This window comes from Rhinoraja longicauda, chromosome 17, assembly GCF_053455715.1.
Source record: "Rhinoraja longicauda isolate Sanriku21f chromosome 17, sRhiLon1.1, whole genome shotgun sequence".
Lineage (NCBI taxonomy): Eukaryota > Metazoa > Chordata > Chondrichthyes > Rajiformes > Arhynchobatidae > Rhinoraja > Rhinoraja longicauda.
Window position 1 is genome coordinate 3,439,096 of NC_135969.1, and position 21,347 is coordinate 3,460,442.

A 21,347-nucleotide genomic window follows, 5' to 3' on the forward strand; every position below is an offset into this window, starting at 1 on the left:
CAAACGTGGTAGTGGAGGAGTGTTATTCTGATTAGGGGTCTCTGACGAATGGAATTCCACAAAGATCAAATCTGGACTTACGTTGTTAGTGTCATAGTCTTCCAGATCAGCCTTCCAAGAGAAACCCTGATGAAGGCTTTACTAAAGTCCTTGTAGACAACATAAAGTTCCCTGGCCTCAACAATCATTTTCATCACCTCCATGAAAAAAAACACTCATTTTCGTAAAGCAAAAGAGAACCAAGAAGCCACATCTGATGCCCCTACCTCCTGAGGAGATGGAGGAATTCGGCATGTCTTCAATGATTCTTCCAATTTCTACAAATGCACCATAGAAAGTATATTTCTAGGTTGCATCATAATGTGGTTTGGGAACAGCTCTGTCTAAGACTGCAAGAAATTGAGGAGTTGTGGATGTGTCCCAGTCCATCACAGAGTCCATACTTCCCACCATTTACTCCATCTATACCTCACGCTGCCTTGGAAAAGCAGCCAGCATAATCAAAGACTCGTCCCACCCCGGTCATCCCACCCTCTCCCTGCACCTGTCCGGCAGAAGGTACAGGAGCTTGAAAGCATGGACGATGAGACTCAGGAACAGCTTTTTCCCCTCTGTTATCAGGCTTCTGAATGGTTCTTCCATAACCTGGTGTATTGTATGATTTACCATTACCCCAGTGTGAACATTGGACTTTGTCAATAGAACTAATGTGTTACAGTACTGAGAACTATATTCTTCACTCTGTATCTTCCCCTTTGCTTTACCTTTTTTGTACGAGTTTAGCTTGATTGTATTTATGTATAGCATATCTGATCTGCTTGGATAGCATGTAAAACAAAGCTTTTCCCCGTACCTATGTACACATGACAATAATTAGCTTAACCTCCCTCAAAGAAAGCCATGTCAACTATCCCTGATGGATCAATGCTTTTCCAGATGCATGTAAATCCTATCCTGAAAACTATTCTCCAATAACTCCTCTGCCACTGATGTAACTCTATAAATATCCTTGTTTGTCCAATTGCCCTTCTTAAACAAAGGATCAAGATTGGCCATTCCCTAGTCCTTTGAGAGTTTGCCTGGGGCTAAAGAAGCTGCAAAAATGTGTCAGGGTCCCAGCAATCTCCTCTCTTGCCTCTCTCAATAACCATGGATAGATACCATAAAGCCCTTGGTATTTATGAAGAAGACTAATTTTTTCAAGAGAACCAACATATTTGCCTCCTTAAAATCAATTTGCCCTAGAATATAAGAGTACCAATCCCTGATCTCACTATCCTCCATGTCTCCTTGGTAAAACTCGTTGTCCTTGAGTAGTCCAACTCTCTCCCTACATGAACTCCTTGTTTTTAATATATGTATTAAATTAATATATAATGTATGTATTAAATTTATCTTCGTATTAAATTATTTAAGATTCTCTTTAATCGTACTTGCGACGGACATTTCATGGTTCCTTTTAGCCCTCTTGATTCCCTGTTGTAAGTTCTTTCCTGCTTCCTTTATATTCCTTCAAGGCCCTTCCTAAACTTTATAAAAGCTTCCATTTCCTTTCTGACTAAATTTGCAACATCTCTCGTCATCTAAGGTTGCTAAACTTTGCCGTCCTTGACTTTCTTTCTCACAGGAACATGTTATTCCTGAATTCTGACCAAACTGGCTTTTAAACAACTCCCACACATCCAATGTGGACTTTCCCAATATCACCCCTTTCAAATCAACTCTCCCCAGCTCCTGTGTAATACCGTTGTAATTTAGCACCTTCTCTCAAATTCCATGGCTTATCCATGACTATCTGAAAACTTATGGCATTATGAAATGTTCTCCCACTGAAATTCCAATCACCCGGTCAGGCTCATTCATAACCAGGTCTGATGTGGTCTCTTTCCTGGACAGATTATCTACAAATTGTGTCAAGAAACCCTCCTTAATGCACCTAGCAAATTCCGTCCCATCTAAGTCTCGGGCACTCAGGGAGTCCCCACTACAACTAGCCTGTTGCTTTTACTCTTTCCATAATCTGCCTGCATATCTATTCTGAAAAAGGGTCTCAACCAAAACTTCACCAATTCCTTTTCTCCAGAGATGCTGCCAAATCTGCTGAGTTACTCCAGCATTTTGTGCCTAATTATTCTTCTATCATCCTGCTGGTTATTGGAAGGACTCTCGTTAACCCCAATGCAGTGATAGCACATTTCGGCGGAATTTACCGAAGCCCGCACTTTATACTTTTCCAAGCTGTGTCTCTAAACTAAAATGGTCAGCCCGAGGAGATTGTGTTAGTTATCCTGAAGGTCAGATCCTTACTATCCCTCCACTCACCAGATGCAGAGGCAGAACAGTGACTTGGTAGAGAGTGCTCAGCTCCTGAGTTCAACATTAAGCTGGGACTTCATTTAAAAGGAGCTGCTAATCCTGTGGTAAAAGGCTAATGCTTTACTCATTTTACTTGAAAACATTAATGAATAATTAAATATATTAAAATGTGCTTTTCATTGGTTTTTATATTTTTATTTTTCAAAAGATTTTATTCTATTTGAATAGCTTCTGATAATTCTCCTCATTTAAAAATCATTGAAAAGCTTTAGACAGCAGATGAGATGTCAAAGGTTATCAAGACATTAAGGGGATGGAGCCACAAGACTGGTTACTGAAGGACAACATGCAGTACAGTGCCCTCACCACTGGGTACAGAGAGGGTCAGCTCAATTGATGTCCATATTTGAAGGTAAACTTGACTTAGCAGGGACTACAGACAAGGTCTGGGCAGCAAGCCTATCAAGGATGGTCTGATGGAAAGAGTGACATGTTTCCTCTTGCTAAAGCCATCTATGGTACACTCAATTACTAACTTTTTTAATGCAGATAAAATGTAGAGTTTTTGCATATACCTGGAGCAAAATGAGTAGTTTCTGAACCACTTTACAATTTTATTGTGCATAAAGCTGCAACAGTAAATTCTGGTCTCTATGAGATGCTGTTGCTTTTGCAGTGAGGAAGAGCTGGGAGATGTGTGTAAAATAAAGACAAAACATAAGAGATTTATCTGCATTTTGGAATTAACAAGACACTAAAGAAGATTGCTGTATTTTGCAGGTGTGGATGATGGAGAAGACATCCCTCGAGAGACACTAATGGGAATTTACGAACGAATCCGCAAAAGGGAATTGAAGACAAATGAGGATCATGTGTCCCAAGTTCAGAAGGTCGAGAAATTGATTGTGGGGAAGAAACCAGTAAGATCTTATGTCTTAAAATTGTGAAGTACATAATGATGCCTTGATTCATTGTGAATATAGTAACTATTTCAAATGTAACCACTCAAAAGATAGACAATAGACAAGAGGTGCAGGAGGAGGCCATTCGGCCTTTCGAGCCAGCACCACCATTCAATGTGATCATGGCTGATCATTCTCAATCAGTACCCCGTTCCTGCCTTCTCCCCATACCCCCTGACTCCGCTATCCTTAAGAGCTCTATCTAGATTTTTGCAGTACAATGCATACTTGTTAACTCAGTAGTACAAAAATATTCTGATTGGATCAGTCCATTGACAGGAATTAATCTATTTCTGAAAATATTTTTTTTGTGAAAGACAATTAACTATTTGAATTGAAAATTGTGACTGCATTGCTAAAAAAAAAATTAATAGTACCTGTACAAGAGGAACCGTTTACTGCTGAACTGGAGGGGTACAATGCAGGGAGGTTCGCCAGTGCCACTTGGGAGGGTATAAACTAGCGTGGACGCAGGGTAGAAGGTCAGCAAATGGAAGAGAACTGATGGAAAGGTAGAGGTTGAGACTGTACGTCTCAAAGGAAGGGCGACAGGGAGAGAGAGGTTAAGGAATATGGTGAAACTGATATGCTGTGTTTATTTCAATGCAAGGAGTAATATGGGTAAAGCAGATGAATGTAGAGCCTGAATCAGTGTTTGGAACGATGAGGTTGTGGCCATTATGGAGATTTGTTTGCAAGAGGGACTGTATTGGCAGCTCGGTAAAAGAGGTGGAGGAGTTGCTCTACTAATCAGGAAGAATGTCACAGCATCACTTAGAGAAGATATACTGGAGGTTCCGTCCAGTGTAGTGATATGGTTAGAATTCAAAAATAAGGAAGGTGCAATCACTTTAATGGGATTGTCCTATAAGCCTCCCAATTGTCAATAGGAGAGAGAGGAACAGATACATAGACACATTACAGAAAGATGCAAAAGCAATTGGGTTGTTGTATTGGGCAACTTTAACATCTCCAATATTTTTTGGGAGTTACTGAGTGCAAAAGCTGAGATGAGGCAGAATTTCTTAGGGCGAATCCAAGAGGCTTTCCTAAACAGTGTATGGATAGTCCAACTCGAGGAGGAACCATAGTGGATCTTGTATTGGGGCCTGGCCAGATGACTGGTGCTTCACTGGAAAAGCATTTTGGGGATAGTGATCACAACTCCATAAATGTTTTGAATAGGGATAAGACTGGATCTTGCGGGAACTAATTGGAGTAAGGTAGTTTACCACATTATTAGACAGGAGCGAAGGAGAGTAAATTGTTATTGGGTAAGTTCTCATCTGGCACATGAGAGTTATTTAAAAACTAGTTGATCAAAGTTCAGGCTTGTTCCAGTAAGGAAGAAAAAAGGGTGGTAAGGTAAGGGAACCTTGGATGACCAAAGAAGTTGGAAAATTGGTCAAAAAGAAAAACTAAGGTTTAAAGATAAAAATGGACATGCCCTTAGAGGAATATAAACCTAGCTGATTCCTTTATTCTAGATATAGTTATTATCTTGCTGTTTCTTGAAAGTCGATGTCAAAGTCAACATGTTATCTTGCACCAGGGCATATTTGGTATATATAGCTTTGTATTTGGTAGGCCAAATCTTATTAACTTGATCAAGTTTTTTGAGGAGGCGGAAGATCAGCTACAGAAATGTGTGGAGAAATGGCACATGGAGTTTAATCCAAGCATATAACCATATCACCATATAACAACTACAGCACGGAAACAGGCCCGTTCGGCCCTACCAGTCCACGCCGACCACTCTCTCTGACCTAGTCTCATCTACCTGCTCTCAGACCATAACCCTCCAATCCCCTCTCATCCATATACCTATCCAATTTACTCTTAAATAATAAAATCGAGCCTGCCTCCACCACTTCCACCGGAAGCCCATTCCATACAGCCACCACCCTCTGAGTAAAGAAATTACCCCTCATGTTACCCCTAAACTTTTGTCCCTCAATTCTAAAGTTATGTCCCCTTGTTGGAATCTTCCCCACTCTCAAGGGGAAAAGCCTACCCACATCAACTCTGTCCGTCCCTCTTAAAATTTTTAAAACCTCTATCAAGTCCCCCCTCAACCTTCTACGCTCCAAAGAATAAAGACCCAACCTGTTCAACCTCTCTCTGTAGCTTAAGTGCTGAAACCCAGGCAACATTCTAGTAAATCTCCTCTGTACCCTCTCCATTTTGTCGACATCCTTCCTATAATTTGGCGACCAGAACTACACACCATACTCCAGATTCGGCCTCACCAATGCCCTGTACAATTTTAACATTACATCCCAACTTCTATATTCGATGCTCTGATTTATAAAGGCAAGCATACCAAACGCCTTCTTCACCACCCTATCCACATGAGATTCCACCTTCAGGGAACAATGCACAGTTATTCCCAGATCCCTCTGTTCCACTGCATTCCTCAATTCCCTACCATTTACCCTGTACGTCCTATTTTGATTTGGCCTACCAAAATGCAGCACCTCACACTTATCAGCATTAAACTCCATCTGCCATCTTTCAGCCCACCCTTCCAAAAGGCCCAAGTCTCTCTGTAGACTTTGAAACTCTACTTCATTATTAACTACACCACCTATCTTAGTATCATCTGCATATTTACTAATCCAATTTGCCACACCATCATCCAGATCATTAATGTAAATGACAAACAACAGTGGACCCAACACAGATCCTTGGGGTACTCCACTAGACACTGGCCTCCAACCTGACATACAGTTGTCAATCATTACCCTCTGGTATCTCCCATTCAGCCATTGTTGAATCCATCTTGCAACCTCACTATTAATACCCAACGATTTAACCTTCTTAATCAACCTACCATGTGGAACCTTGTCAAATGCCTTACTAAAGTCCATATAGACAACATCCACAGCCTTGCCCTTATCAATTTCCCTGGTAACCTCTTCAAAAAATTCAAGAAGATTAGTCAAACATGACCTTCCAGGCACAAATCCATGTTGACTGTTTCTAATCAGGCCTTGTTTATCCATATAATTATATATATTGTCCCTAAGTATCTTTTCCATTAATTTTCCCACCACAGACGTCAAACTAACAGGTCTATAATTGCTAGGTTTACTTTTAGAACCTTTTTTAAACAAAGGCACAACATGCGCAATGCGCCAATCTTCCGGCACCATCCCCGTTTCTAATGACGTTTGAAATATTTCCGTCATAGCCCCTGCTATTTCTGCACTAACTTCCCTCAATGTCCTAGGGAATATCCTATCAGGACCTGGAGACTTATCCACTTTTATATTTTTCAAAGGTGTCCGTACCTCCTCTTCTTTAATCCTCATAATTTCCATCACTACTCTACTTGTTTCGCTTACCTCACATAATTCAATATCCTTCTCCTCGGTGAATACCGAAGAAAAGAAATTGTTTAATATCTCCCCCATTTCTTCCGGCTCAGCACATAGCTGTCCACTCTGACTCTCTAATGGACCAATTTTATCCCTCGCTATCCTTTTGCTATTGACATATCTGTAGAACCCCTTGGGGTTTACTTTTACATTACTTGCCAAAGCAAGTGTGAGGTGTTGCACATTGAGAGGCCAAGCAAGTGTGAGGTGTTGCACATTGAGAGGTCGAATGGAAGAGGAAAATATATAATTGATAGCATGACTCTTAACGACATTGATGCACAAAGGATTTGGTATCATGCTCGGCACAGACATTGTGGGCCGAGGGGCATGTTCCTGTGCTGTACTATTCTATGTTCTCGATTGTAAATAGTACTCCTTGTAGAAAGAGTATGAAAATTGTAGAATAGTGGTTATGTCACTGGTACTCCAGGGAATCTATTCAAATGCAGATTCATAAATCTATTCATGGCAGATGAGGAATTTAAATTTATTCATCCAGATTTTTCTTTAAAATTGAAAAATGGTATTAAAAACAGTTATTATTAATAGTGGCTGCGGAGATTGTAGGCTGTCATAAAATTCTATCTGGTTAACTAAATTTCAAAGCTGTTTTTGTTTCCTTGTAATTAATCAGTCTAATCCAGGTTTCAATTACATTTTTTACTTAGTCATAGAGTCATAGAGTGATATAGTGTGGAAATCTTTGGCCCACGTTGCCCACACCAGCCAACATGTCCCAGCTACACTAGTCCCACCTGCCTGTGTTTGGTCCATATCCATCCAAACCTGTTCTATCCATGTACATCCCTAACTGTTTCTTAAATGGTGGAATAGTCCCTGCCTCAACTACCTCCTCTGGCAGCTTGTTCCTTACACCCACCACCCTTTGTGTGAAAAAGCTACCCCTCAGATTCCTATTAAATATTTTCCCCTTCGCCTTAAACCTATGTCCTCTGGTCCTTGATTCACCTACTCTGGGCAAGAGACTTTGTGCATCTACCCAATCTATTCCTCTCATGATTTTATACACCTCCATAAGATCACCCCTCATCCTCCTGCGCTCCAATGAATAGAGACCCAGCCTACTCAACCTCTCCCTAAAGCTCAGACCCTCGAGTCCTGGCAATATCCTCGTAAATCTTCTCTGTACCCTTTCCAGCTTGACAACATCTTTTTTATAACATGGTGCCCAGAACTGAACACAAGACTCTAAATGCAGTCTAACCAGCGTCTTATACAACAGCAACATGACTTCCCAACTTCTATACTCAATACTCTGACTGATGAAGGCCAATGTGGCAAAAGCCTTTTTGACCACTTTATCGACCTGTGACTCAGCCTTCAAGGAACCATGCACCTGCACTCCTAGACTCCTCTACTTTATAGCACTCCCCAGAGGCCAACCATTCACTGTGTATGTAGGTCCTGCCCATGTTAGACTTCCCAAAATGCAACACCTCACATTTCTCTGTATTAAATTCCATCAACCAACCATTCCTCAACCCACCTGGCCCATCGATCAAGATCCTGCTGCAATTTTTCACAACCATCTTCACTATCTGCAAAACCACCCACTTAAAATCCTCCTACCTTTAAATTTTCAGCTGCTAGTTATTTTCTGCCTGCCCAATCCAATTCTAATGAGGCAGCATGGTGGCGCAGCAATAGAGTTGCTGCCTTACAGCGCCAGAGACCCAGGTTCCATCCTGACTACTGGTGCAGTTTGTATGGAGTTTGTACGTTCTTCCTGTGAACATGTGGGTTTTCTCCGGGTGCTCTGGTTTCCTCCCACATTCAAAAGACGTGCAGGTTAGTAGATTAATTGGCTTCTGTAAATTGTCCTTAGTATGTAGGATAGAACTAGTATATGGATGATCATGGTCAGCGCAGACTCGGTAGACTATAGGGCCTGTTTCCATACTGTATCTTTAAACCAAACTCTAAACAATCTTGGAAAATCGCATGAGTTAGGCCTGGTCGCTATGGGCAGTTTTTAAGTTTCCTATACCCCCCTGTCCTGCCATTTTATCTCCTAGTGCAGAAAATAATAGTGATCAAAATATTACTTGTCTGAGCCAGAGGGGATGAAACACTTGATTCTGCATATAATGAATTTTGTTAACATACAATAATCCAAAAATATTGGCTGACATTTTATCCCTCTTTTTCTACTCTGGTTGATGGAAAGTAATAATGACATAAAAGATGAGAGTTCAGATGATCCAATTAAAAGACATAAAAATAATTCTGGAAGCTGTTGGGCAGTTACATTTGTATGAGTCATCACCTTAAGAAGAAATTTAACAGTTGGAAAAAACAAGAAATATTGTCCTGATATGCTTGGAATAATTTTAACAGATAAGCCTAGTTTTGCAATCAGTGCACTGATGTATGTCGCATGGAAAGGTTCTAATTTAGGGGCTAGTGGAATGAAGGGATATGGGGAGAAGGCAGGCACAGGTTACCGATTGTGGATGATCAGCCATGATCACAATAAATGGCGGTGCTGGCTCGAAGGGCCAAATGTCCTCCTCCTGCACCTATTTTCTATGTTTCTATGTTTAATTTCTGGAGGATTCATTTTACAGCACCATATTCACTCTGAAATCCAATATTTTTTCCAAAGTTTAATAAACTGTATATATCTTTCCCTATAGATTGGATCATTGCATCATGGACTTGGTTGTGTAAGTATTACTTTTCATTTCTATTGCTAACAGTTTGCATTTAAATGTCCCTACAATATATCGACAATCTTTATTTTAAAATACTGATTTTATTTTGAAGTCGACAAGAGCAACAATGAAAATCTACCTTGCATTCTGAAATTTTGATGAACATAATTCTAACTTCTATTAATGTTATGCATTGAGACATTATTGTTTTTGCACATGATTAAATAGTTATACTCCCCACCTCCACACTGCTCTATTAAATTAATGGGAAACATTAAAATGTAACATAGGCGTGGATGAAAGTTATGCTGAGGATTGAGCAGAAATGGGCAATGTCTTAGAAGTGAAGATTAGAGATGAATAGATGATTAGAGATAAGGTCACCCATTGGCAAGACAACATTGCAAATGATCATTTGTAATCCGGTGGCAGTGATCCATAGAGGGAGAGAGAGATGGAATCAGGGGATAGGGTATCAATAACCATTGTTTTGATTTCACAAGCTTAAGGTTGAGTAATTGTATTGATTATGTGCCATATCAGAGATCAAAGCAGGGCTGAGGGGTCAGATGAGAGAATACTATGGATGGTATACACGTGGACGCTGACCATGTGCTTTCGAGTGGCATAGATAAGGAGCAGCAGATTGATGAGACATTGAAGGGAGTTGAGAATAAATTGTTGGAAACCTGAGAGTTGAAGGGTTAGAAGTAGAGAAACGATTGAATGTAATTATCTGATAGATATGCAGATAAATCAGAATGGAGCCAGTTCAGCACCAACTCAGCAGCACCAGGAACCGGGCAAATCAGACAAGGAATTGAGAAATGTTGGAGGCTGAGGAGTGGGAACCATCTACAGTGTAAGATAATGTGACCAGGGAGGAAAGATGGTTCGTATTTTGATGGGAATAGGGATGGAGAAGCAAAAAGTGATTCTTCGGAGCAAGATGAGCTCTGAGTTTGAGGGGAGGTAGAAGAAAATTGAAAGGAAAATGTGAATTTTAGGTGTGTGCATGCTGGGTGAGGGAACCATTTTGGAGCATGCCTTGGTGAGCAAGGTGATCAAGGAGAAGTAGTAATTGACAATTGAACAAATAATCTTTATCTTAGTCATTAAGGGGTAGCACAGTGGCCCAGCTGGTAGAACTGCTGCCTCACAGCTCTAGAGTCCCAAGTTCGATACTGATCTGGGTGCTGTCTGTGTGGACATCACACATTCCCCCTATGACCGCATGAGTTTCATCCGGATGCTCCGGTTTCCTTGCGCATCCCAAAGACGTGCGGGTTTGTAAGTTGATTGGCCTCTGTATATTGCCCCTGGTGTATAGGGAATGGATGAAAAAATGAGATAACATGGAACTAGTTTGAATGGGTGATCAATGGTCGGCATGGACTCAGTGGGTTGAAGGGCCTGTTTCCACAATGTACCTTTCAATTAATTCAATGAAAAAAATCTATGAATATCTAGCATTTATCATATCATATCATATCATATCATATATATACAGCCGGAAACAGGCCTTTTCGGCCCTCCAAGTCCGTGCCGCCCAGCGATCCCCGTACATTAACACTATCCTACACCCACTAGGGACAATTTTTACATTTACCCAGACAATTAACCTACATACCTGTACGTCTTTGGAGAGTACTTTGGAAAGTAAGGATTGATGAAGCAGGAAAGTGAAGTTTTTTTTGATTAAATACATTTGATGCACCTGAACACATCATCAGTGATGTACCCTGAGGTCATTGGGTGTATGTATAAAGGGAGAACATACCTTAATTCAAATAATACGTTTCACCACCTCACAACATCCTGAATGCTTTAAAGCCTGTGTAGAAGTCACTGTTGTGAAAGAGTAAATGTGATAGCTGATTTTTGTATAGTGTATGCCAACATAGGATAATGATCAGATGATCTATTTTATTGTATTGTTAATAAAAATCAGCTATGACGCTGTGGTGAATTCTGATGCTTTCCTGTGAATTGTACCACTGGGTGCTTAATGTCCCTCTAAGAGGCAAACTCTTAGGCACTCTCTTCTCATCGAGAAGAAGAAAGAAGTAGATGATGTGTACTTTTACACTCCAAAGTGAATGGTAATCAACTTGTAAGAGAGCAGGAGCCAATAATCTTTCATAATCTTTCATAACCAATATCAGTAGAGAACATAGACACAAAAAGCTGGAGTAACTCAACGGGTCAGGCAGCATCTCTGGAGAGAAGGAATAGGTGACTTTTCAGGTCGAGCAACCGGTTGCCAAACACTTTAATTCCCCGTCCCATTCCCACACTGACCTTTCTGTCCTAGGCCTCCTCCATTATCAGAGAGAGGCCCAACGCAAATTGGAAGAAGAATATTAAATGTTTATTTAATATTTCATTGTTCTTACAATAGCCTGGGTCTTATCCTCTGGGCAAAGATGTACTTCAGAATATACACAGTGCAGGAAAGATCTGTTTGCATGTAATAGTAAATTAAAATGGCACATTCCTATTTAATAGAATAATATAATAATAATATATTCCTTTATTCGTTCCACACTGGGGAAATTTAATATAAATCATTGTTTGATTTTGGAAGTCATACTTCAAAAATATGAAAGAGCAAGCTGGTGACTTCTAATGGAAAAAAGCACATTATTCAGAAACTTTTTTTTTAATCGCCAAAAGATAAATATTGATATGTGAAAGAGTTTTGTATCTACAGATTAAAGACAGCATGGTGACCATTTCATGCTAACTCATATTTTGTGACTCTACAGCATAAACTTGACAAGTCAAGTCAAGTCAAGTTTATTTGTCACATACACATACACGATGTGCAGTGAAATGAAAGTGGCAATGCCTGCGGATTGTGCAAAAAAAGAATTACAATTACAGCATATAAATTTAAATTAATACAGAAAAGAAAATTTAATCCCTGTAGTTATAATAGTTAACAGTCCTGATGGCCTGTGGGAAGAAACTCCGTCTCATCCTCTCCGTTTTCACAGCGTGACAGCGTAGTCGTTTGTGGTACATTTGCTGTTGAGAGATTTAGATTGTAAGAGCAAGACGTATTTCACTTGTCAAATATTTAAGTTTTAAATGTACCTTAGTGCCTTGATGTACTTTAAACATAAATCTTCACAAAAAATAGTTAAGCTGTTCCAGGTTAATTGAATCATATTTCTTCATCTCTGTGACAGTGTGCTGGATTGAATATCTCTACTGATCTTCATTGTTTAGGTACTTTCACTACCCCATCGAAGATTAGTCTGTTATTGCCGATTATTTGAGGTTCCAGATCCAAATAAGCCTCAGAAACTTGGCTTACACCAGCGAGAAATCTTCCTATTTAATGACCTGCTTGTGGTATGTAATTAATTGCTTAATCAAATGTCCATTGAATGGTAAGATTTACTTTAAACACCAGATTTTTGCTAGCATGTCATTAATATATGCCATAAAATGTATTCCTCAATGCAATGCATTGTAAAGATATGTTTACGTTTGCCTGATTGAGGCATAAACTGGTAAACATAATTTATGTCTGTATTTCTTAGATTTGTTAGCATAAACTAAAGTAAATTGATTCTCTTTTAGATTGAGTTTAAATGTTGTTTCTAAATAAAGATCCAGAGATAAAAGGAAACATTCAGCATTTCTATTCTGCTAATCAAAATGGTCAATTTCCATAACTAACCATGAACCAAACACTACTTGCAGGAGTGTTAACCTTTCATTCTGTTTTTTGTTCATGAACTAGTTCCCAGTTTGTGCTCGTAGATTACCCCAATCCTAAAACCCCTAAACATGTAATGCCTTAGCAGAATGCTTCTGAAAATTTAAGCTCTGGTTCTAACATGCCAACCTTTTGCTTATAGGTTTAAAAGAATCCAATTTATCAAACACCATTTTCCTGTTTGAAAGCAGTTTTGACTTTGCCTGGACCTAAAATTACACATTTCCAACTGCTCTCTTACCTCATACTCAATAACAGGTTTTCGCAACTGTCCCTTACTTTTGAAATGTTTGTAATTATTCTGGTTTCTCTCTTCCTCATTAACAGGAAAATTATACTTGCTGCCTTCTAGTTTATGTGAACCATTATGGAACTTGGTAAATTCTCAACGAACAAAGCTAATGTGATCATGGATGGCTTAATTGTAATCACGTATAGTTGTCTTTAACTGGATATCTTGCAAAAAAAAGCTTTTCACTGTATTTCAGTACACATGGCAATAATAAACTAATTAAACTAAAAATATCTACCTTGTTTAAAACTCTAAGATGTAGGCCAAAAGGTCCAGGATTTGTTCATTTATTTTATTGTACTTCAGATTCATAGCGTTATACAGCACAGAAACAGGCCCTTTGGACCAACTCATCCAAGCCAATCAAGTTGCCTATCTATGCTAATCTCATTTGCCTATGTCTGGGTCACAAACCTCCTATTCATTATCCAGTCCAAATGTCTTTTTAACCTTATAATTGTTTCTGTCTCTTCCACCTCCACTGGCAACTCGTTCCATACACCCTCTGTGGAAGAAAAACGTGCGCCTCAGGTCCACTTTAAATCTTTCCTCTTTCGTCTTAAATGTATGCCTTCTAGTTTTAGACTCCCTTTCCTTGGAAAAAAGACTGTGACACTCTACCCTATCTCTGGCCCTCATTATTTCATAAACCGCTATAAGGTGCAGAAAAAGATTCACAGGAATGTTTCCGAGACTGGATGGCTTGAGTTATCAGGAGAGATTGGGCAGGCCTAGGGCAATTTCCCTGTAGTTGAGGCTAAGGGGTGACCTTTTAGAGATTTATACCATAACCTTATTTATTCACAAAATGCTGGAGTAACTCAGCAGGTCAGGCAGCATCTCAGGAGAGAAGGAATGGGTGAAGTTTCAGGTCGAGTCCTTTCTTCAGACTGATGTGATACCATAACCTTACATTATGCAAGTGCTTTTTTCTTTACAAAATTAAATTCCTCACTCTGATTAGATCCTTAGTTGTCTACTGTGCGGGATTATCCTGGTTTCTTCCAGCTGCCTGGACCTAAGCCAGCAATTCCCATCTCTCTAGACTTTGGCCAGATGCCAGGGGTGAACAGCTGGCTCTCTACATGTTGCAACATCCTACGATGCTCCATGTGCCGACAAGGCATCAAATATTGTATCTCCGATTGTTCAGACATTCAAAAACTTCCCTCATAAATTGAGATAATTAAAAAATGTTCCAAATGTAAGAAAAGCATAATTAAAATATACAAATAATTAAGTGAAGTGAGCAAAACATTTATCTATACTTGGCTTTACGCACAGGTCCATCCTTTCCAAATCTGAGGATCAATTCCAAAATGCATCTGGAGCCTCTGCTCGGCATGTCACTGTTCTGCTGCAGGGTCCAACATTGGATCCCACCAGTGTCTGACCTCCAGCATATTTTGGACTTCTGCCGTTGACCAACTGTGCACAGAATATATGACCGACAGCATGATTGGTCCATTAGTTTGTTGTATCTTTGTTAACTCTCCCTCGCTGCTTTGATAATTAGCATTCATTATACTTGAAGGTTCTAGTTGAGTATTTAAATCATATTACTCTCAAACTCATGGCATTCTAAGACATTATGATGAGTGTTTCCTCAAGATTTCTTCATTTATGATTATCAATTAATCTTGTCTCATTTCACAATTTTTAAACGAAGATGAATTTTTGATCACCTTAAATCATATTCAATATTCATGAAGAATAAAGTCAATATTTCTGTTAGAAACATTGAAAATAGGTGCAGGAGGAGGCCATTTGGCCCTTTGAGCCAGCACTGCACTGTCAACGAAGAATAAGAAGAAACTTCACAATAAATTAATCATTTGAAAGTTGCTAGAATGCTAATCTTAAATGTATAGAGTCTGTTTTGTTGCAAAGTTCCTGTCTGACTGCTGCTACATAGCTAGTCCTTCTGCAATGGGTGTGAATCGCTTCCATTCCACTTGTATGGGTTCTGGGACAGCAAAAGAGTCCTGTGTAGGATCTACGGATGTTTGAATGTTGTCTGTATCTTCTATCGTTTGCTCCTGTCAAAGAAGCTTAGCCTTCAGTGCTTTTCATGATGCTCCTCCTTCATTTTGACAAATGAATTGCCAGGGATTTAATGATTAGTGACTGTTACATTTTGTTCAAAGTGACTTTGAGAACATTCTTGCAGCATGACCATGATCAGAGTCTGGACGCTGGGCAGTTAGCCTGGGAGAGGATGCTGACAGTGAGTTGCCTATCACGCCCTTAGATTTGATGGATTTTGTGGAGCCAGTATTGATGGTAATTCTCCAGAGGCTTTAGGTGCCAACTTTGAGTTGTCTTTGCTCTGAATTATACAGATGGGCAGGATCATTGTTGTTCACTAGACTGAGATTTGAGGCCGTAATCTACAAATGTTTTATCCTCCTTTAGACGAAGGCTGTGGTGATGGATTAGACCAGAAATGAATCTTGTAATGATGTTTTATAATGTTGAGAGGTGCTCCTAAGATCTAGAAATTGAACCATGTTCTCCTGGGTCTCTTTGTGGATTTTGATTATTGGTGTGGAGAAGGGGTGGAAAATGCAGTGCTGTGTAGCAGGGATATGGTGGTAGTGCATCTTTGTCTTTAAGAATTGTCTTAAGGGTAAGGTCCATCCTTTCAAATGGTTCAATGAAGGGGTCAATGTTGACTTTGAGTCCAGTCTCTAATTGTGCGCACATGCAAGTTTCATCTGTAATTGTAAAATCATTGACTGAAGTTGGGCTCAGTTTGGGTGATCTTGGTTCTAAACTGGAGACAACAAAGGCTGAACAATTTCCCACTTGCCCTGTAGATTAACCCTGTTTGGTAAGAGTCTTGTTGGTTTAGTTTAGAGATACAGAGCAGAAACAGGCCTTTTGGCCCACCGAGTCCACACCGACCAGCGATCCCTGCACACCAACACTATCCCACACAGACTAGGAACAATTTACAATCTTACCAAGCCAATCTGCCACCAAACCTGTACATCTTTGGAGTGTATCATGCCACCCAATGTGACATGCAATAATCATTAATCCACAGTGGGATTAATTTATTGTGAACATGTGGGTGTGGGTGATGCCCTGCATGTCTTTGGTTCACTTTGCAAATTCTGTTTCTTCGTCAATAACTCTATCCCTCCACCTATGAACAGGGAAAATCATAAGGAACCTGATCACAGATTGAGCTTCATTTTTAGCATCCAAATTATCCCTAAATTCATCTATTCCAGCTCTGTTAAATCTACTGCTCAAATCCTTATCCATGTCTTTCTTACTTCCAGACTTGGCTGTTCTAGTGTAAACTAGAAATTCAAATTCAAAATTCTTAACACCCCAACCAATGTCGTCTCCTGCTCATTCTTGTTCTCAAGTACATCCATCACCTAGTTCTTTTGTTTCTCTGTTCAACTTGACCATGGCGACCAAATTGCCTACCTGATCCCATTTGGCTGTTTTGGTCATAACCCTCCAAATCTTTCTGATTCATGTATGCAAATAAAATCGCTCTTTTTCTCTCCCAATATCTTTTACCCTTCATGCCCCTGACTAAGCTAATGGTTATTTGGCCCAGTATCTCCCTTGTCTCCTACTTTCTCTTTACTCTATCCTTTGTACATACATTTAGTTTGATTGGAATCATATATAGCATTATCTGATTTGAATTGGATAGCATGTGAACAAAAGGTTTTAATTTGGGCTTAGTACACATGACAATAATAAACCTAAACCAAAGTATTTCCATGATAAAGTTCCTAGTGAACACTATATTAATAGTGTTCATTGTTAATATAGTGTTTGTTATTGTCAATAAATAATATAGCTGAATTTCAGATATTGTTTCATGGAATTTTTTTCACAAGACAATTGGGAGTTTTGAGGTGGCACAGTGAAGCAGTTTGGAGAGCTGCTGCCTCACAATGCCAGAGACCCAAAGTCAATCCTAACCTTTATATGCAATCTGAATGGAGTTTATACATTCTCCCTGTGACCCTGTGGGTTTCCTCCAGGTGCTCCAGTTTCTTCCCAATTCCAAAGACGTGTGAGTTTGGTTAATTGCCCTCTGTAACATTGCCTAGCATGTAGGGAGTCAATAAGAACGTGGGATAATATAGAACCAATGTGAAGAAGTGATTAGCGATCAGTGTGGACTCAGTGGGTCCAAGGGCCTGTTTCCATGCTGTATCTCTATACTAAACTAATTGGGAATATGTGTTTGTACAAGGCTAATCTCCAAAAGGACTTTAGGCTATTAACGTAATTCATGTCCATGCAGACATTTTCAAGGAGAAATGCATGGACATCATTTTAAAGTGCTGACTAGTAGATTCTGAATTGATTTAAGACTTTTGAAAGGTTAACGTTAATAAATATTTCTAGTTTTCAAATGTTTGCTTCCTGAAGTGAGTTGAAGAGCTGTTACTAATTACTTAATAGTTAACAGTTGCACCTCTGAGTAAATCATGTATATGTTTTTACATATTATGACTGGTGTGTAACCTAAGATCTTTCTTGTCTAGGTTACAAAGATCTTTCAAAAGAAGAAAAATTCAGTGACCTACAGTTTCCGGCAATCCTTTTCCTTGTATGGGATACAAGTTCTCCTTTTTGAAAATCAGTGTAAGAAATGAAGAAACTTTCAATCTGCATTTTCAGATATTTCAACATAAATCCTTCCAAAAGGATAAAAAAAATAATATTAAATTGTTTTATATTTTCCTTAGATTACCCAAATGGAATCCGACTTACTTCAGCTAATGCAGGTGCTGACATCAAAGTTCTCATTAATTTTAATGCCCCCAATCCACAGGATCGTAAAAAATTCACAGATGACCTTCGTGAATCTATTGCAGAAGTTCAAGAGATGGAAAAGTACAGGATAGAATGTAAGTACAAAATTGTTTAAAAGTCTTGAATTTGATTTCAATTTTTACATTCAGATGTGAGCTTCAATAGATATTGTTTCCATTTTAAATTGCAACACCTCTTTGACTATGAAATATTTTAATGTTGAAAGCTTCATTTAAATTTGAACATAGTAGTCTTACAAAACCAAAACAATCATATTTTTTCATGATTTCTCTTGTTGACACAATTTCATCACGGACTGTAAGGAAATGTAATTGAACATTTTATTTTCAGCTGAATTAGAAAAACAAAAGGGAATTGTACGGCCAAGTATCTCTCAAACATCAGGCCTGAAAAAGGATCCTGGTATTGGCATATTAAACAGGACCAGTCTGGATGATAGTTATACCACTGGGGAAGGTTTAAAGAGGACAGCCCTAAGCAGTTCGCTCAGGGACCTTTCAGAAGCAGGTATGGTGATGGCAATTACTTTCAATTTCTGTTTTGTGTTATTATGCTGAATATAATGGGCGGCACGGTAGCGCAGCGGTAGAGTTGCTGCTTTACAGCGAATGTAGCGCCGGAGACTCAGGTTCGATCCTGACTACGGGTGCTGTACTGTAAGGAGTTTGTGCGTTCTCCCCGTGACCTGCGTGGGTTTTCTCCGAGATCTTCGGTTTCCTCCCACACTCCAAAGACATACAGGTATGTAGGTTAATTGACTGGGTAAATGTAAAAATTGTCCCTAGTGTGTGTAGGATAGTGTTAATGTGCGGGGATCACTGGGCGGTGCGGACTTGGTGGGCCGAAAAGGCCTGTTTCCGCGCTGTATCTGAAATATGAAAAAATAAATAAAATAATAATATGAAAAAAAATAATTGTAATATATTACTTGGTCAGGTGAAAATAAAGGAGACTCTTCTCGGTTTTGACAGAAGTTGGAATACAAAATAATACGGCAATTTAGTTTTGTAGAATGTCAATTGTAGAATAAAATTTTGCAATCTGTTTCAAGTTTATTGAGAGGATAATTTAGTGTATTTCAGGCTTTGAAATTGTGTATTAACTTTATTAATCTTTCACAGATTTTATCTTTAGCAAATGCGGTACTCAATTTGTGAGCAACACCAAATAATGTTGTGAACTTATTTACGATATTGTAAGCAATACTGATTATTTATTATGCAAATATTTCAAGCACATTCGTGCTGCATAGTCAAATGAAGAACCCAAACATTAATCGGAGAATACAAATAACTTTAATACTGCCTGAGATTGAAAAATCCAGTTTAAACATTTCAAACAAACAGTTATGTATATGTATTTTAAGCAAAATATTCAATTGTGCATCTTCTGGTAATCATTGGACTGATCAGAAATATAACCTGTTGTCAGATTAGAACATCGTTGTGATTAACTGAGTCAATAAATAATCAGCATGGAATGGATCACATCTAGGGTGAAGAGAATACTCTGCAATGTCACAACAAGAAATTTCGTGTTTTGTGCGTGGATCAGTACATGTACAACCATGCTCAAGTGTATTGTTTTGTTTCATGTGGAGAATGACAGTGTGCAATAGCAAATCTAAATCAAAGTGAACTCATGGCAATAATTCAGTTGCAGCTTGCTAAGTAATGTTGGTCTCAAGTCTGTTTGTTCTCTTTCAAAGTTGATTTTAATTCTGGATGTTGCATTGTTATTTTGTCATATGATGTATTCTTGTATTCAAAAATGTTTTATTGGTAGGTTTTAATGAAGCAATGACTACTTACCCAATTTAGTTCGGGATCACAATTTACCTGCTTTATTGAAATTATCATTATCTGATACAATTCAAACACTTCTGATGTTAAAGAAAAATATTAACACAGAATGTTCTACTCTCTACATTCCATATTCAGTAAAACATAACATGATTAAGCAAGGTCATTGGTTATAAGATTGGATTTGCATCTCTATTAAAGAGATTCTTTCATCTTTCACCATTTGACCTGGGCTCTACCAGTTTCCTACTATTGATAGAGCCATTGCTCTATCCTAGAGTAGAAAAATGAAATCCACTTGAGGTCCAGTTTTTCATTAATGGATGCTGCTTTGAACAATTCAGTGCAAGACCACATTAAAGAAGATTTAGCAACGTGTTCATTTTGTTGTTTCTACCTATCCACAAACGCTGATAAAGCTAGTCATTTATGTAGTTTCCATTGGTAATAAAATAATCATTACCCATGTTGCTCAAGTTATTTTTCTTTTTACATCTGCAGTATTTGTTTTTATACAATATACACCCGTATTTGTATGAATTATAAACAAAAATCAATTCTTGAACAATAGCATTAATTGTTTGAATTATTTCATTTAAAAATGCTGTTTTTTTTCAATCAACAATGAAATATAACAATGAGCTATTGTTACTTTAAAGCTTTTAAAAAAAAAAAATAGAATTCCTGCAGCCGTTGTCCAATAATATGCTGCTTAGTTTCCTTCAAATTTGCCTGCTGGTTCCCAGTTAGATGTGCTCAGCTTCTACTGTCTAGAGACCAGTCAATGTACATTGGGTACGAGGATGTAGCCCCTGGGTTAATTCTTGGTTTCTAATCTTTGGTATTGCATGTCCTGGGCAGGCAAGCGTGGGCGCCGCAGCAGTGCAGGATCGCTAGACAGCAATATGGAAGTAAGTAGGAAGTAATTGCTCTGTAGCTGGATGTATAATGTATATATTTAAAGCATTTGTTTTGCATCTTTTTGCTTTCTTCCAATAAATAGCCTGCCTGCCACGTAGAAATGCATGTGTGAACTGCTTGCCATGTGCATTTAATGCTCGCACAGAGTCAGGCTTCTTGTCAAGACGCACCATTATTGATGCAATCAGTTGAATGTGGTTCTGCTAGCAGCAATTGAGTCTGAAGCATTTGAAATCATCAGCATGTTATGCTGAATAAATTTAAAAAGTACCATGTTTTATCATTTGAACATGGATTATATATTATTTTGCTTTGTATGCGCTGCACTTATTCCTTTTTTTGGCTGTCAATTTTCATAATAACACTTAAGATTCTCAATCAGGGTTTTGAGTTCTTAAGATGTTAACATTTTTGTTAAAAAAGCAGTTGAAAGCAATGTATGGAAACA

At 38.7% G+C, this 21,347-nt stretch overlaps 1 protein-coding gene across 9 annotated transcripts in view; it reads left to right on the forward strand.

The window, feature by feature from the left end:
* iqsec1b (IQ motif and Sec7 domain ArfGEF 1b) overlaps positions 1-21,347 on the forward strand; it is a 381,341-nt gene that overhangs the window by 352,461 nt on the left and 7,533 nt on the right. For 7 of the 9 annotated variants that reach the window (XM_078413939.1, XM_078413940.1, XM_078413944.1 and 4 more), the window contains 7 exons: positions 3,097-3,236; positions 9,319-9,348; positions 12,571-12,696; positions 17,885-17,984; positions 18,089-18,250; positions 18,507-18,683; positions 20,840-20,889. In XM_078413939.1, coding sequence (XP_078270065.1) covers positions 3,097-3,236; positions 9,319-9,348; positions 12,571-12,696; positions 17,885-17,984; positions 18,089-18,250; positions 18,507-18,683; positions 20,840-20,889 — 785 coding nt within the window. Of the gene's footprint in view, positions 1-3,096; positions 3,237-9,318; positions 9,349-12,570; positions 12,697-17,884; positions 17,985-18,088; positions 18,251-18,506; positions 18,684-19,297; positions 19,372-20,839; positions 20,890-21,347 lie in introns of all 9 variants that reach the window. The other 2 variants (XR_013548356.1, XM_078413945.1) reach the window with 2 other exon arrangements.